This window comes from Chroicocephalus ridibundus, chromosome 4 (genome assembly GCF_963924245.1).
Source record: "Chroicocephalus ridibundus chromosome 4, bChrRid1.1, whole genome shotgun sequence".
Classification (NCBI taxonomy): Eukaryota; Metazoa; Chordata; class Aves; order Charadriiformes; family Laridae; genus Chroicocephalus; species Chroicocephalus ridibundus.
Genome location: NC_086287.1, coordinates 68,359,561 through 68,377,819, shown reverse-complemented (window position 1 = coordinate 68,377,819; position 18,259 = coordinate 68,359,561). Strand labels below are relative to the sequence as shown.

General features: G+C 45.6%; 1 protein-coding gene across 1 annotated transcript in view; it reads left to right on the top strand.

Annotated features, from left to right (window-relative positions):
- MDGA2 (MAM domain containing glycosylphosphatidylinositol anchor 2) overlaps positions 1–7,838 on the top strand; it is a 369,386-nt gene extending 361,548 nt beyond the window's left edge. Inside the window, exon 17 of the mRNA XM_063333753.1 lies at positions 674–7,838. Within this exon, the coding sequence (XP_063189823.1) occupies positions 674–762 (89 nt within the window). The 3' untranslated portion in view covers positions 763–7,838. The remainder of the gene's footprint in view (positions 1–673) is intronic.
- Positions 7,839–18,259: the final 10,421 nt, after the last annotated feature.

The following is an 18,259-nucleotide window of genomic DNA, read 5'->3' as shown; positions in this document are numbered from 1 at the left end:
TTCGGTTCAGATGGAGAGGCTTAAAGTGAAAAGTTTTCCTTGGAAGCAAGCTCAGGAGTCAAAACGTTGTTGTTGTTCAGCTAGGGCGATGCTGGTTTAGCAGCCTTGTGAGTGAAAGGCCGGTGGGCGTTCGGCAGAGGGGAGGGCGGGGGGGCTGCTCTCTGTGGTGGGGCTGGGCTGGGCGGCCAGGTTTCGAGATGGGCAGACAGATAAAGCAATGTTAAAAAAAAAAAACGTTCAGGCGGTCCAAACAATATGAAATTAATGAATAACAGTGTTGGGATTCCCCGTGGACCTTGTTTCATCCCTCCACCCCCACGTGTGCATTACAATACAGACCTAAACCACGCAGCCAGGTGGTTCTTCATCCCAACGTCTCCTGCCTCCTTCGTTTGGCGAGTGCTGTTCTCGTCCCCTCTTTGTAGGAGGTGACCTTGCAGAGCACTGTCCCTGCAGAGACCGGGGCTCTGCCAGAGAAGGTTGGCGGCACTTGGTGTGACACCGAGTTATCGCCAACCCCGTTGTCCTCCAGCCCGTTGCCTTCCCTGGCTGCCTCAGTGTTGGTGTGCAGGACGGGTTACGGTGGCCGAGCCTTTTATCTTCTGAGCCTTGTAGCGATGCTGACTGTGTCTGGGCAGCTCTTTAATTCTACCTTTTTCCCCCCTTTTTGTAGATTTACGATCAGGTGCTGTTGGGACATTAGCGCATATACGACTTATCCCAGTTATCATCCTCATGTCTGTCTTAAGTCATCAGAGGTGACCTTATCCTGGCAGAGGCTACAAAAGATTCACCAGGCACTGGCATGAAGAAAGAGTCTTTGTAAAATGGACATTTAAAAACAAACTACCAAAGATTCCTCCACTGACTGACTCAAAAGTTAAATAAATACATAAATAAATAAAAAAAAAAGTTAATTAAAAAGCACTGGGGACATAAAAGGCATCACAGGAGTGTAACTCACTATGAACCACGCGTGAGAACGAGATCTGGCCTAAGTAAGGAAGAGACCTTCAGGTGCTTTTGTGGTCAATAATGAATACAGCATCGTCTGGTTGAACTCTCGGAAAAGAGCTATAGAAACCCTTGTCAAAGCACAAAGTCATGGCTGGTTTTGTTTCAAATGAATAGTTTGCTTGTTACCATGGAAACCTAATGGCCTGCCAAAAAAAAAAAAAAAAGGAAGGAGAGAGAGAGGAAATAAAAACAAAAGCAGAGAGAGAGAGAGAGAGAAACACCTCACTGTAAACAGGGTATGTGAAGAGCTGGCATTCATTTTCCCTTCAAGAAGGTTTTTAGTATAGGGTTAAATAAATGTAGGCCCTTTCTACTTTGGCTGTCACCTCCCCTAGAGAATAACCCTAAATCAGAGCTGTTTTAAGACATTTCTGTTTCATTTCTCATGGCTATGCTTGATAACTGTATGCTGTCTCCTTTTGCATGCATTACTATCCAGGATGTGCGACCTGGGCTTACATATTACACAGGCTTATCGGAGTTTGCTTGCGGCCACTCGAACACCCCTCTCCCCTCCCCGACTAAGTCATCTGTTCTAATGAAGTGAAGAAACCAAACCACCGACTTTTATAAATTGCCATGGAAACCAAGTGCCTTCAATGAAACAAGCCTGATTTAAAAAATAAAGATAAAAAGATAAAAAAAAAATAATAAAAAAAAATGAGAATAATAGTTTCAACACAGAAGCTTGCACTGCTAAAATGTGGTTTGTGCAAACTATTTTCTAAACAAACTACGGAGCCTGGGTGTGCAGACTGCAGGCAAGGAGACGAAGCCGCTTCTGGAGATGGATGGACCTAAGCTGCTGCGTAAGCCCTTTCGGATGAGATGTTTGTTGTTTAACCTTCCAGACAGCCATGGCCTTTCAGCTTATTATCCATTAGAAAATAGCTTCCGTTGGTCCTGGAAATGGGAGCAGCACTCTCTTTTTTTTTTTTTGTTGTTGTTGTTGTTTTTTCAGGTTATCAAGTGGGTCAACCAGAGGAAAAAGGTTGTTAAGATACACTTAGCGCAGAAGGTGGTAGAACTTCACACAGAAGTGATTTTTCTTACTCTGACCTCCATTGGCAAGGCAGCCGGCCCCGGCGGGACGGGGAGGCGCGCGCAGGGGACGGCGGCGCCGACCGAGACACCACCAAAGCCCAGAGCTCCCTGCAGACTTGGCGCCCGCCGACCACCCAGGGTGCCGTGCCCCTGCCCCGCAGCCAGACTCTGAGCAGATCGCGAAAGATTATTTTGTTATTGTAGCGAAATAAAAAAAAAATAAAAAATAAAAAATAAAAAAAAAAATCCACTTTTACAACAACGAGAAAAAAAAAAAAATATATAAAAGCTGTACAAATGGTTTTGAGCTACCCGAACACCTACCGTTAGCCAGCCGGTTTTCCACTGCGTTGTAAAGTTCCCTTACAGTTGGTTATGACAATTTGAAGACCTTTTTCCTTAAATTATCTCAGATTTTAACTTCATTTCAAAAAAAAAAAAAAGACTTTTGTCTAAAGAAGAGTATTATTATTATAATTATTATAATTATTATTATTATTATTCTGTGTTCTCTCGACACCCTAGGATTAAAAGAAAACCTGATATGCAAGTAATTGGAGTACAAACACGAAAACAAACAAACGAGTATAATATTTGCAAATATGAGTATAAAAAGCACAACGAGATGCAGTAAAACAATGACAAGGCTTGATTTTTTTTATTCTGTAGAGAAATGTTTGTGCAAATTCAGTAATTCAACTGAAGAGATAATTTTACAGCTATGTTCAATAAAGCCTCTTTCCAGGTAAGGTATGCCAAGTGGTACGTGTGTTTGTTGAGCAACGTGCCCAGGATGGGTGCAACTGGGATGGCTTGGTTTTTCCCCTGGTAAACTGGTGGTGTCTGAAGACGTAATGGTCCATACTGGTCATGCTCGGGGGCTGGAGCGTTCTGAGGATGCTGCCGGGTCCCTGGTTTGTAGGCGGTTGGCGGTGTCCATAATCATCCCCCGCACCGCGGCGGGAAGGCTGCTCCGAAGATGGTGGAAGCTCTTGAGTCTGGATAGACTGTGAGGTTTGACAGCTTTAAAAAAAAAAAAAAAAAAAAAAGCAGATTTCCCGCTGGCAAGCACTGGATTTAAATTGTGGATGGAGGACCAGGTCAGGTATGGTGAGACCTTGACACAGATTTTTTGCGTAGGAGGTTGGTGTGTCTCATAATTCAGGATTTGTGGAACCCAAAATGTCACGTCTCCTCCTGGTGATCTCTCCTGAAAGCCACAGAACTGCACGATCGTCCGAGAGGCTCCTCTGTGGGCTTTTTTGGCGTGACTGTTGTCGGAGGGGCTGGCCTCGCCCGAGGCTGCTGAGGAGCCCTGCCAGGAGTGGATGCGCGGGGGGTTTTGGCAAGAGACTCTCCTGTTACATTTCCTATCCCGTCTCTGACCATCGTGCGATCTGGGCGGCTCCTTTTTTGCTCATTTTCCAGTCAGCAGCAGCTGCCGCGATGCTCCGGGCTGGAGTTGGGCTGGTGCCGCAGTCGGTGCTGCACGAGGCCCCCACCGCTCGTCGACCGGCACCACTTCACCGCGCTAAGCTGATGACAGACCTCATTCTGCTGTGTGTTATGACGCCCAATTTCACTGTCCTGAACAGATGAAACAGGGAATATGGAAAAAAAAAAAAAGAGAACGGCCATCTGTCGATCGCTTTGAAGTAAAATGTGAAATGGTTCTTTTCCTTTAAATATTTTCCTATGTTTCCCTCGAATTTATCCCTTCCAAAAATAGACTCAAAGTAAAGTGAAATTTGGAGGCCCGTTGGTCAGTACAAGCCAGGAGAAGCATCTTCGAAGTGCCGGGCAGAGCTGGGGCTGTGGGGCTGGCGGCGGCATGCCGGGGGAATCCGCGGGAAGGGAAGACTTGGAAAGCGGCCTGCAATGTCCTCTCGAGCTCGGGCAGCTGTGACAGAGACAGCCTGAAGATGCTGGAACGGAGAACATGCTTGCTTGTTTAGGTGCCAAGCTAAGACTGCAAACTGAAATCCCTGTTTCCTCTTTGCATTTTGATTTTTCTTTCCCTCGGTCGAGGACCGTGTTGAGTATTTGATAAAGGTTTTCAACTGACAGCCAAAGACCGCAGTCGTCCTTCTTTCGGGGCAGGATAATCTGTTTGTCCTGAAAAGCCCAGGCCTTTGTGCGAAAGGAAATGTATTTCCCATGCCTATTTCAGTTTTACACTGCTCTCTTGGGTGCAGAAGAAGGTGCTAAGAAAAGCTGTTTTTCTCTTTCAGGTATTAATTTAGGAGTGGTGTTATCTTCCTTTACATTCCCAGTGTAAACCACCGAGAAGGCAATGGGATTTTACTTTGTCTGGGCCATGAGCAAGAAGTACAAACTGAGCTATGTATTTTCTAGTCTTGATTTTTTTTTTTTAATTTTCTTTTTCAGCCTGGTGTGAAAATGGATGTAGTATTTGTAAAATCTCTGGACTGACAATCAGACAAAGGGAGTTTGAACTGGCGGCTTTTCTATGAAATCTAGTAAACGCTATGATTCAGTTCGTGGGTAACCAGTCTAGTGATGTTTCTGATGGATTTTTAAATTGGACATCAAACGCATAATTGTGCAAATGTGGACTTGGCAGCAGCCACGACACTTGGCTGCTGGGATCAGGGGCCGTGGTTTCTGTGGGGGTGGCTGTGGGAGCGAGCTGGGTGTTCCAAGGCAGAGGTAGGTGGAGCCCATGGTTAACTTTCCGGTTGTTTTAAATCCTTCCTCAGAATGCTTGGGGGGAATAAGGATGTTATGAGAGTGCTCCCCTTTCGTTGCCTCCAACAAAGCGACCCAAGTTCATTTCTGTCCCAAAGCACATAGTTTGAATGTGAAATCCCACATACAATTACCAGGTACTTTGATCTCGCTGTGCTACCAACGCACCACTTCTCCAGCTAGGCTTGAATCCTGGACGAGACTCAAGGAAGGATAAAAGAGCATAGACTAAAAGGGGGCAAACACATTACAAATCACGCTACAAATGGACAATTAGGATTTGAAGGCAGGAGCAGGTCCTTGAGAGCCCATCAAAGTGGTGATGGCTTATGTGATGAAGGCATTAACTAGTGGAGGATCTTTACACTGGGCTCATCTCGTATCAGCCAGTTTTTGGAGATTGTTATCTAAGGGTGTGCTACTGTCAGGCCCACAGAAATCCTTAGAAATGTGAAATTTCCTCTTACATTTTGGGGAGGAACTGCTGGTTCACCCAAAAGAGACGGAGCTACAGCTGCCAGTCCCCGAGCGGCTGCAAGCCCCACGCGCAGGGACCGACCTCCACCGATGCCGGAGCAGTTTCCTTCTTGACACCCAGCACTTGAATCACTGGTGTAAATGGTGTCATTTAGTTTGAACAGCTTTTGGGGGCAATTAGGATCCCCAAACTTTAAAACAGAGTTAATCAGTTAAAACATCAGCTTTTTGTTCGTTTGGTTTCTCTTTTATTGCCTTGTAAGGTCAGTGAAATCCCTTTGTAGTGAGTAGTTTAGTCAGAATGATCCAATTTTTTTCCACCCTTACTGGAAGAGGCTTACCTGGTTTTACTTTTGGAGGGTTTATTCGCTAGTAATGTTTTTTCATGTATCAAAGGGTAATTGAAACTCTCTTCCTCCCTGAGAAGAACTGTGATCCATCAGAAGAATGGCTTTCTAGAGCAGCTCAATAAAAAAGATACAGTTTGGTATTTTAAGCACTCTCTGCCTATATATGCTAGTAAAGAGATTGGGTGCCATCTGGATTAATTCTTGTATTTTCCCATGAAACTATAAAAAGCTATAAAAAAGGTTATTATTACATTTCTGATTTTTTTTCTTCCCAACAAAGCAACGCCACAGGAGCGTGCTCCCTCATATACGGTTGCCCCATCTCAGCAGCACAGGAGGAATTAAACCAGCGGGTACTAACCATTTGATTTTCCTTCGTGCAAAGGAGCTTAGCGACCCACAGCTCATGCAATCCTGCAGTCCTGGGACCGTCGGTCTTCGGAATTTTTGTGTCATCTTTCCCTAAACCCCAAACCCAGTGTCACCCCGTAGATCCCATGGGAACGTGCCCTGGTAAGGGAAGGTGCTCTGCGGGACTCGTGCTGGGGAGGGACGTGCTGGGCGATCCTGCTGCCGGCGACCACCCACCGTGCCCCTGCTCACAAATTCATCAGTCTTAAAACCCATTAAAAGGTAGAAGAGGGAGGATGCGTTTGATTTTTGCCCCTTACGCTGCTCAAAAGGCGGTTGCAAAACCTCGCTGCTGGGTGGTTTGCCACCCCCATTCTTGTCCAGCGTAAATGTGTTCATGGCCAGTTTAGAGTCATTTGTTCCCGTGCCAGTAACCTTAAAACATATTTTCCTCTCTTTCTGTTGTTAAGCTCCTTCTGCTCTGTACCCTCAGACCACCTTCAGGCCCCCCTTTTGGCTGTTTTTGGCGACGCCGGAGTATCTCTGGGTTAGAAAAGATATATGGTAAAAACTAGGAGCTATTATTAACCCAAATGCAGGGTACTTGGGATAGTACATCCTGGTGTGACATACCAAAATACAACATAGTTTTCCTTTGCATCTGTCAGATTAGGGAGCTTGTACTATGAGCTTTCTATTATGGGAAGGATGTTTTATTTACCCCCCCCCAAAAAACCACATCCACAGTCTGTGAAGATGTCACCCCACTTACACTTGAGCGCTTCTGGAGGGCAAGTCTTTCAGAGGTTTCAGTGGTGACACTGAGATTTTCCTTTAATAAACTATGATCTTACCCATACCTCTCAGGAAATAGTTGTGTCATAACGGGACTACTCAAGTGAGAACAAACCAGTCAAGTCATCAGAGAACACCATGGCACTGTCCATGTGGGAAGCAAATCCCTCCTCCCTGTGTGCCCCTCCTCAAACACCCCAAAACATCCAAGTTCAGCAATGAGCTCCCAGTCATTCGCCACGTTTTGTGACTTAATGAGAGCAACTCTAGTACTTTGATTAAAACTCTGTGTTGGACGCCTGACAGGAAACATAAATAGGAGGATTATGTTTGCGTTCCCCCTGTAGGTGCGTCTCCATGCGTCTGGTGACCTCACCTAACATGGTCTCCCCTAGCTGGTTCTTTGTATGACGTGATCAGGTTGAGTGTCACCTTATCAGAGCTTACCAGGGACCTATGACAGGTGATTTGCCATAAATTTCCTTCCATTTCTATTCTCTGTACATTTTTTTCCATTGAGAAAGAGACTTGAATGTTGGCAAGTGCTTGGAAAATTAATATTCATGTAGCTTTGCTCACAGCTAAGGTCATGGCTGGCAACAGGAGAAACATCACCACCAATTCCTCAGGATCCAGGATCTTTGCATGCAACAAGTCTTCGCCTTCCGCAGGCTGGAGGTTTGCAGTCCTCTGCCCATAGGGCAGAAACAGGAACACTGCAACAACCGCGACTGCAAGTCCATTGAATCGTTTGTGAAAGATTTGACCACAAAAGAGATTGGAGACACGCATGTCACTGCGAGTAAGAATTAGCAGCCTCAGCACCTTCTCAGGAAAGATCAGATGCGCTTCTGCTTGCACACTACCAACTGCAAAGGGAAAAAATCTGTGTGTTTGTGTGTGTAAATATTATATAAATAGCTGTAATTGTATGTATTTAATGTATATATAATGATTATTACATTTTAACGATCTCAAATATTGTATATAGCCAAAACTTGGTCTCTTATTTTACTAGCACACCCACTGTACATTTATTTTTTGTCATTGTTGTTGATGTATCTGGTTAAATTACAAACTGGTCTCACTTTTACCTCGAAGGGTATATGTTCTTTATGTACATTTTATAAAGAAAAAAGAAATCACTCAGTATTTTTGGTTACCTTTTCAATTGCCAGCAGTATTTTCTGTCTTGTCCTCTTTGGCTGCATGCTGCCTTTGCTCCTGCCCCCAGATCCACTGCGGTGAAGAGCAGAGGGCGGTCGGGAGGGACTGGGTTTGGTGGGCAATATTTCGTGCTTGATGGGTCCCTGCCTTCCTGAGAAGGCCTGTCTCTCCCCATCCCATCCCTCCACCTCTTGCTAGGTACTGAACGGTTTTGATTAGACCATGAAGAGGCCGTGCCACCCTCTTCTCTACTGGGGCCGTTCCATCCCTTGCTTGGTGCCAGCAGAGTAAGAAGGTTTAACCCAGCCATACAGACAGTTGAGGGTTGAAGTCCATTTCGTTGACTTTCCATAACACCCACACAATCCCTGGGAAGCAAAACAAGAGAAGCCTGCATGAAGATGTGTGCGCCATGCCAGAGCAGGACCTTTCAGAGCACTCCTCCCCATGCCAGCTATGTGGGTATAGACGTGATGGGCACGCATAGCTATCCAGCTGTGCATACCTGCCTTTGTGTACTGCTCTGGTGTAGCAAAGCACCTCCAGATCCAACCTGCATCTTACTGCATGATAGGTCCGGGTTTGTCAAGGTCAGTGGCTCTGAGGTCCAACGTGGAGGTTGCCCATTTGGACCTCAACAATCATGGAGGTTGATGCCCATTCCCCGCTGCAGGTGTGATGTGGGTATTTGTTTCTTGTCCTCTATTGAGACTGCAGTTTGGGGCCAGGAGCTATCACCATCTCTGGACTTGTACAGCACAACCAGGCACACTTTTAATCAAGGGGTTTCCAGAGCACTGTAACATGAAGAATTAGAAGAATTATTTCTCCCTGAAGTATGGTATCAGCTCATTTAAGAATGCGAAGGCTCCGGATTTTCACTGGCTAGCTACCACATAATTTTAAAAGGCCTAAGTAGACCATTAGACTTCTCTGGTGTTTGGATAAAGTGCTGCTCTCCGATTTGCCCCTGCTGTGTGTCCATGGCACGCTGCTGGAGAAATGAATGCACAAAGGGCAAACCAGCACCGAAGAGGGAGCCCTCGCTGGGGTTCCTTCTGCAGCTGCGTTGCGTTGGTCTGTGTGGAGATAAACTTTTTTACAGCCCTTCAAAATTAAAAGTCTATTTTTATTGTAGGTGAAACGAGACTACGATCTACATACATACTTTGCTTCTTGTTACGTTTTGCAAATGCTGACATTTCTTTGCCCTTTTCAGTTATGGTGGTTGCCTCCGTCATTTTCTTGATTAGATTTGTGACTGTCAGCTGTCAGCTTCTAAGCACGTGTTCAAATTAATTCACAAGATAAAACTCAGAGTTTCCAGACAAGTCTTACTCTCCGGTGACCTCCACTACAGGCACTGGCAAACAGCAGCACTGAAATTCACAGCATCAAAAAAGAACTCTGCCGGCCTCTTAAAAAAAATTCCACTATCCCACTGGATCTCACAACCTGGAACCCTTTCCCTCATCCTATCCTTAGGATATTCACTGCTCACACTGATGGGCTGAAGCATTTTCTTTACGTTATTGCAAACGTTATCGACCTGCTCCTCCTTCCCCTCATAGTACTTATGTCTCAGCTCCACACTGGGCCAAGAGGAGATCCAAGGGGACATCCCGTGGAGCATGAAGACAGACAGTATTATATATATTACTGTCGGAAGTATTACATATGTTGTATTTACACCCCAGCTGAGCGAGCTATCCCCTGTCAAATGGGGGTGCTCTGCACCCTTGCCTGCAGTTGCCACCCTGTCTCCAATCTGCCTCAGGGACCAAGACTTGAACCCCGCTGTCCCCATCCCACCCAATTCCGTAAAGGTTTGTGGAGGTTGGTAAGACTCCCACAAACACCAGTGCAAAAATGTTTGGCTTTGGCCTTGTTTTCCTGACAAAACCACCGTTAAGTTCGTTGGATAGATTTTTCCCTGACTTTTAGTTTGTGGAAACTTTTTATCTGTGGGAACGAGACCATTTCCCAGTAAGATCCGCTGTGCCGGAGTGGCAAGCCGAGCCTGTAAGACAGACTGCATGCATGGGTCAACGCCTGCTCCCAATCAGCTGCTTATTTCTGCGGAGTTGGTGTATTAGTGCTCCGGACGTGAGCGGCAAAGAAAGTCGAGCAGCCAGGACTGTCAGATGTGTCTCCCTAGGGAATGCTTTTTATTATTGTTGGAGGTTTTTTTTAGTATGTTGCTTTTTTTTTTTTAAGTCGCAGGAGGACAGGGGTGTATTTGCAAGGATTAAAGTATTACTCTAGTGGCTCGAGGCCTTTCACAATCCCTGTTATTTGCTCTAATCCCATCAGAATACAATGCTTCTCTCATATTCCTTAATTATGGAGTGAAAATTAATAAAAAAAAATAAGCTGTAAAACCTGACATTCTGATGAGGGGTGTAAATCCCAATTTATTTTGGGTGCAGCAAAAATTTGTGGTTCTGCTGTGTTCAGTAATACTTGACATTTTCAGCCTAACTCCTCAGGGAACAAGGCTTACACAATCCTGCGGGGCGTTTTGTGTATCTCTGTCCTTTCATTTTAATAAGTCCTGAAATTTCTGTCCCATTTCAAATAGGCTTGAAGGGCAGTTGAGATCACAGCGACAATTTGTTTATTCAAAGGTGGGGATTTTTTTTTTGGAAATGAGCCACCAGGTGAGGATGTTTTGTTGCGGCTCCCTTGGGGAGGGGGAGGCCGTGGTGAATCTATCTCTCTCGAGTGTGAGGAAGGGTTAGTGGCCAGCAGAAAATCCGGCCAGGAAAAACGCATGACAAGCAGCCAGATTTTCAGTGCTGTGCTCCCAAACACCTGGCAGAGCTCGTGGTCTGGAGACTTTTTGCCTCTGACATCTGCATAGAGAGGGGGAATGGTGGAAGGATTCAAAGAGGGTTTGCACAGGGAGAGACGAAGTCAAAGCTCTTCAGCCTGGAGGGGAGGCACTGAGAGGGGATGTGACAGGGGTCTGTTAAATCTGGCAGGGAAAGGAAAAGGGGTCGGAATGATTGGTCATATTTCTTATAATCCAGCAAGAATCATTTGGCCTTCCAACAGCTTTTCCTCCCAGGTTTGCATCAATGTGCAACACAGCATGCGCCAATACAGCGCCGTCCTTTTGTGCTGCAGTCTGGCCGCCTTGTCCGGCATTTTCCCAACTATTTCCCAGGAGATCCCACAGGCAAGCGCCTTCTGGTATGAAATTTGGAATGGAATGGAATGGAATGGAATGGAATGGAATAGAATAGAATAGAATAGAATAGAAGTATTTTCAGTTGGAAGGGACCTACAATGATCATCTAGTCCAACTGCCTGACCACTTCAGGGCTAACCAAAAGTTAAAGCTTGTTCTTAAGGACGTTGTCCAAATTACTCTTAAACGCTGACAGACTTGGGGCATCGACCACCTCTCTAGGAAGCCTGTTCCAGGGTTTGACCACCCTCTCAGTAAAGAAATGCTTCCTAATGTCCAGTCTGAACCTCCTCTGACACAGCTTTGAACCATTCCCACGTGTCCTGTCACTGGATCCCCGGGAGAAAAGCTCAGCACCTCCCTCTCCACGTCCCCTCCTGAGGAAGCTGTAGAGAGCCATCAGGTCACCCCTCAGCCGCCTTTTCTCCAAACAAGACAAACCCAAAGTCCTCAGCTGCTTCTCAGAGGACATTCCTTCCAGTGCCTTAAACAGCCTTGTTGCCCTCCTCTGGACGCACGTCCTCCCCTTCCTGCCTTGCAATGAGCAAAGGCAAACAGTAATTCTTGCAAATGCAGTCTGGGACTTGGACCAGGACATTCAGGTTCTCTTCCTGAGGACCAGGACCTCCTCAGGACCTCTCTTCAGGCTGATGAATGTCTGGGAACAGATGGGTTTTTCTACCCTGATGTCCTCCACGTTCTTCCTCTGGTTATTGTCATCTCTGACAACTCTCCTTTGATGCTATTCATCCAATTCCCTTGTGAAACGCCCCTGATGCTCTCTTCTGCCTTCACCTCATTTCATTATCCTTGGAGAGGCCCTTCCAAGGGCTTAATAATGTCCTTAGACTCCCCTTTCCTTACAGAAAGTGAGAAATAAGACAAATACAAATCCTGGTTTTGCTTTAAAGGACAAAATTTTCAAAAGCTTACTAATAGATTGTCTTCATTGCTAATAGGTGGTAATTGCATCCTGTGTGAAGGCACTGAGAGAGACTGACTGAGGCTTAAATAGCCTCTAAACCTCTTTCTAATTGTCATTATGAGTCCGGCTGCTCACTCAGCAAGAGGCTTCTCAGTGCAAGTCCCATTCCCTGCTGGGTTTGAACACAGACGAATACTAATATGGAGCTAATGCAGGGGAGATTGTCCACTTGAAAGAAAAGAAAGTATTTGATTTGATTTAAAAATAAATAAATAAATCAAGAGCTCTTTTTAATTAAAGAGACTTATTTAACAGGGTAACTGGCTCAAAGTGCAGTCTGACATTTTCCGTTTGATTCAGTCCAGGGAACATCTGGGACAGCATCCCTTCGTGTCCCTGGGTATTTTATTCGATAGTGGGTATAATGAGGCTGCCTGATAGCAGCACTGGATGCAAATTTGATATTAGTACTGTTACCAGTAAAAAGAGCATTATAATAAGGATGGCAGTGCTCTGTGGGACATGGGAGGTGTCAGGAAGAGAGGCAGTGTCTGTCAGAGGTTGGACTCTGGGTAACAAAGCCATAATCATATTTCAAAAAGTAAAGGAAAATAGGAGGATGCTGTGATTTTCACCTGTCGTTGAGTCTTAGTGGATAGAGGCAACGCTCTGAAGTGGGGACTGGCTCTGTGGGCCTGGGCACAGCATGGCTGGTGGGTGGCTGCAGGTCTCGTAGCTGTCCCCAAGCTACGTGTGAAAGCTTGCCATACCAGGGACCGACTGTGAAAGCACCTTTTTCAGCAAGAAGTGCTTTGGGGGCTAGAGGACCACACGTCCTCACACGGGTCAACATTGCGAGGGCTTGAATACTAGTGCTAGTTATGCCATTCAGTTTAAAAAGACTCTAGGTATGCCTACGAGAGTTTTAGTACCAGATCAAGTCCACTTCACCCGTGAGAAACAAATGCAGATGTGCCCACTTTTGGATACTTGGATTCAGTGTCTATCAAAGAGGTGTCTCAGTTTCCTGCTTATCCTCCCAGGACATTTGAACAAGGAGGAAAAGGGGAGAACATGAGCAAATCTTTTATGAGCTAGAGCAGCCCTTTCCTAGTAAAATTAGCAAGTTAGCAAGAGTGATTAATCTTACACTCTTAGTATTTTATTGGGAAATCAAGAGGTTACTAGAGGAGGAGAACAAAGTTCCCTTTGTCTGACCTGGAAAACAGGGGCACTGCCAAAACCAAAGAGTGAGCATCAGGCTGCTGGGAATCCATGGAAGCTTATTGTTCTGCTGCATAGGGTATCCAATACCCAACACCTCCCGGCCTCCTTTGGGACCAGCACTGCCCCCAGAGGAGTTGCATTAGTTGCACTAATCCTGGAAATAGGATGCAATTTGGTAGCAGTGTGCAGATGCAAATACTAAAACGGCTTGTCAGGAGCAATGGTGAGTTTACCATCGGTTTGGGTGTATCAGGTGACATTAGATTTCATCGTAAAAGATAGGCTTTTTCCCAGGAAGAGAAATCCGTCTGTGGTCAGCCTTTGTGGTCCTCTGACTTTGGGGTCTGTGACTCCCCACAAGCTCCCACCCACTCTTCACGGGCGAGAGGGGAGAGAGGAAAGCTTGTCCTGCCCTAAGCACACCCTGAACATGTGAAGACTGTGATTATAATCAAATCCCGTGTCTCATGGCTTCAGGCAATTGCTTGCAGGTGCCAGGAAGGAATTCACCTCCAGACACAGCTGCTCACACTCGATCTGTATTTGCTGGCTGTTAAGCTGAAGCAGCAGAGATTTGCCACAGCTGGAGGTGGACAGGGTGGCTGCGCAGGTTGTACTTGTGGCTGCTCTCTCTGGGTTCCTGACAGATGGTTCTCGTTGACATTCATAAGGTAAACTGGCATATTTGCAGGTCATGCAGGAATTTTTGACCAGGTGGAGCAAATAGAGATTGTTTTGTTCTTTCCTGCCTTCCTCCACAGGACAGGCTGGCATGGGTCATCTGTTCAATTCCCTGCCCATGCATCCATGGCGCGTTGGTCTCCTGTGGCACAGAACAGCTTATCCTTTTGCAAAGAATGAAAGATTTCCATTTACTGACTGCCATGAGAGTGGATGTAGGGGTTTCCAATGAAGTTTAATGGTCTGTGACATTCAGGTTATGATCCAGCTGATCTAAGAATGTCACCTGCACTTAAACCATATGAATTTTTTCCTAGTGTAGACACTAGCCTCACAGCAGAAGTATATTTTTCAAATGAGTAATCAGGTGGGATTTTATATTTTTTATGTGTTTAAAGGCAGAAACAGTGTCGGGCAACGCATGCCTTCCTCGGGCTTTTATAGACCTGTAAAATGAGGCCCTACCTAGCTAGGACTTCGCTGTTTATCTAATTCCAAGATTAAAATCTCACAAATCCATCATCCTGCCCTGGGAATGGAGAGATACACAGGGCTGGGGTTTGTAGAGCAGTTGTCAAAATTTGGCTTTGGAGATAACAATATTTAAGTCACCTTGTGTGGAGAATTTATGATTCCAGTTGATCTGTTTCCATGAGCTGCTGTCATCTACTGACCACTATGTCTTGTCACAGCGTGGTCGAAGCTGAGCGCATGAACACTTTAAATAAATATGGCAGCGGCTGTCAGCTTTATTGGGACCAGCCCCATCACTGCGTTCATCCTCCTTCCTCCACTCCATCCCCGCAAGATCGCTCTTTCTCTGCCCACCCGCTGTCTCCAGGGCTGCTGCCACAGCCTCTCCAGCTCGTTGGAATTTGGATGACATTGAGGTGTGAAGCAACTTGGGCAAGAAGGAAGCTGAAGTCCCTGGGACCTTTTTGACGCAGATGGCGGCTGTGAAATCTGTCCCAAGAGGACAGAATGCTGCAGTGAACAGTCCAAGGAGTCTGCAAGGGAGAGGTTGTCTGGGATGCTGGAGCTGAGGGCAAGGACAGGGCTCTGGAGACAGGAGCTAGGATGTGGCCCTGAAGGGAAAGAAAGGCTTGGTCAGTGTTTGGCCAACCTAGGGTGGTACGTGGTGATCAGGCTGCTGGCTGGCACTGGTGCCGACTCCTTCCTCCTGGCTCATCTGTCCTCCCTCCCTGTGAGAAACAAGGACCAGCAGCAGCGAGAGGCTAGAGGGGACTCTGGGGTGAGGTTGCAAACCCCTACTTTAAAGTAGGACAGGACAAGACAGCCTGCATTCCTGCTATCAGCTTCTGCCCTGGGCTAGCGAGGGTGTTGTGGCTGAATGTGCAGGGCTTTATCTGACAGGGGTTTTGGCATAACATTCCAAAATTGCAAAGAAAATAACCTCTGGCCAGCTACCACTTAGTCCTGGAGTTGCCTGCACGCTCTAACCATGTCCCTACCACCACCCCTTGCAGCCTTTGCATACCACATGTCATTTCCAAGCCTGCCAAGAACTTTTGGAGTTTCAGCAGGTTTAGCCAGGCTTTTATGCCCAACCCGACACTCTTCAGGTGATCTGTGGTGTGCAGCTGTAGTCCGTTGCCAGCAGGACTGTGCTCCCTGCAAACCCAGCTCTAGCCAGTTCCTTCTAATGAACGCTTTCGTGCCGTACCGCCTTGCTTCTCGTCACGGCCTCTGCAATGGAGAGGCCAGATGAGTCCAGATGGTGGCTTTTCCCCTGATTGCATTTGGCCTGTTCGGCAAAAATCACAACATTTGCAGCATCAGAGAGCGTGACCACCCAAGGCAGCACGGCTGTGCCACCTCCTGCGTAGCGGCTGCGGCTGAAGCAGGGAGAGCTCCTGGAGCCACTAAAGCAGTGTGTGTCCTTCAGGGCAAACTGGGGGGACAAGCACTTTGGAGCTATGTGCCTCTTGCAGAGTACACCCCCACCCCGAGTACATTTATGCAGCCTAGGTGAAGCGCAGATCTGTCTCCTTTGGCAAGGTGATGACGTGATTCATGGACATACCCCGTGGGACAGTGATGATCCCTTCAGAGATGCCTGAAGAGTTGGTACCTCAGTAAATCTTCCTTCAGTTTTATTAATTGATTTGAATTCTTCCTCTGCTGATATGTGGAGGGCTATATTTTCTTGCTTTGTCGTTCCTAATGAAAATCTTCTCACATCTGGGACGTATATTATATACCTAACTGGCATATTAAATGCACTTCCTCTATAATATAGAGATTTTTTTTTAATTATTTAAGATGAAAAATTAATTGAACAACTAATCTTCCCGCTTCTGCTGTTCCTGCATGTAATGAAACTTAATTTCATTACTAAAAGTACATTTTCCATTTCACTTTTTAAGTGGTATATTTATTTTTCTAATAAACCTTAATTTTAGTCCCTTAAGGAACATGATCATATTGAGATCCAGACTAAATTCTGAATTTTGCTTTGAGTTGTAGACATTAGTCAGAATGTATTAGATTTATTGGTTCTTTTGATTAACCTTAAAGCAGACAAGATTTCATAAGTAACCATCTCTGGAAGCATTTTTTTTTTTTTTTTATGTACATTAATCAGTTTTCCAGGCACACCTCCATGTGCTGGCTGTATTGCTCAGGTTTCTTTTCATCTTGGTTACTTTAATCCAATGGAAAACTCTTGTCAATTCTAATTATTCCAGCTTTGGATGAGTCTTCAGAGTCCTACCAACACCCATTATGCTCTGCTTTGAAATAACTTGGAAAATGCAACTGAAGTTCTTAATCCTGCCAAATTTATGCATATGCTCAGTTTTGCTCAAGTGAATAATCCCCTGGAAGTGATCACGTTCATGTACTCACGTGCCTAAATCTCTGCAACCTGGGAGTTTACGGGTATGTCCATCAGGCAGCACACTTCAGAGATCCAAACTGCTGGCCTGACCCGACATAGGTCTAGAAAACATCGTGCAGCGCAACTTCATTAGAGTTTATAGAGTCTGGATGCAAAAAAAGGCATGTTTTCCCTCTAGTGCCCCCGAGCCAACAAATCCTGCTTCTTGGCTGTGCTGGTTTTTGCTCTCAAGATCCCTCTGCCTCCAGTTGTGAGACAGATCCTTGCTGAGAAACTCCAATGGCTCCATGCTTTTGCTATCCTTTCCAAAGGCATCATGAGCAGCACTCTAGTATATCCACCATTTTCTTCGTTTTCCTTTTTATATATTTAGGACCAGATGCTAGCTGAACTTTGTGGGTTGTGTTTTTTTCCCCTCTCTTTCTTTTAAACCAAAAGCTATTGCTTATTCCTTTTCATCTAGGCAGAAATTATTTTAAATTCTTTCCAATTGCTCTATTTCATTCATTCAAATAGATTATCATTGAGATCTGAGATTTTCCTTTGACATATGAGAAAGGCCAAGATTATCTCCTGCTGAAAAATCACACCTGGCTCCAAACTTCAAAACAAGTATGAGCCTCAGTTCATTGTCGGAGATGCAGTCAAGGGCAAAGGGAAGAAATGGAAATACTCCGGTAAGAAATTGTCATGGAATTGCTGGACTGAAATATGGGGTTTAGGCTACATCTCAACATCTAGTTGAAAATTCATTTAGTTGCTTTTATTCGAGAAAAGAAAAACAAACAAACAAACAAAACAAAACAAAAACAAACAACAAAACAACAGTCTGGATTTAATCTGGATGAGAAAAGAGGAGTTAGTATGCTCTCCATGGGCACTGTGTCCTTTGCTGAGCAGGAGGTGTAAGAAGATAAAGTGGGTATCAGGAGAAGAATAGATGCTTACTCCACTTACTGGTAAAATATCATTTCCCGGTGAAGAACGCATTGACTTCCTTAGTGCAGAAATAAACCATGATTCATCTCCGTGCTGGGGTTGTTAGGAAATGTGTCAACACAAGATGGATGTAACTACTGAGGTCTGCTCGGCGCTGATTAACAGCAGGCTGGAAAACTGTGTTCAGTTTGGGGCATTACAGAATCACACAGATTCTGTACGAGTCAGGAAATACCCAGAGAAGCGGGATATCCTGCAGGACACTGCCATGAATGAAAAAGTGTTTGTGCAACTTGGCCATTCTCCTGAGGAAAGGTGCAAGAACTGGCTTTGTCTTGCCTGGAAGAGAGATGACAGAAGGGGATGTGATAAGGCTTTTGTCAAGGAGGTATCAGCAGACATCGATGTGGCCCACAGACGAGTAGGGTGACCCGGTGGTCACCTGAGCGATGGTGATCAGTAGTCCTGGATTGTTAGAGACCAGAGATTAGTAAGGCTGTGAATCTTGTAGAGAGAGTCTTGAG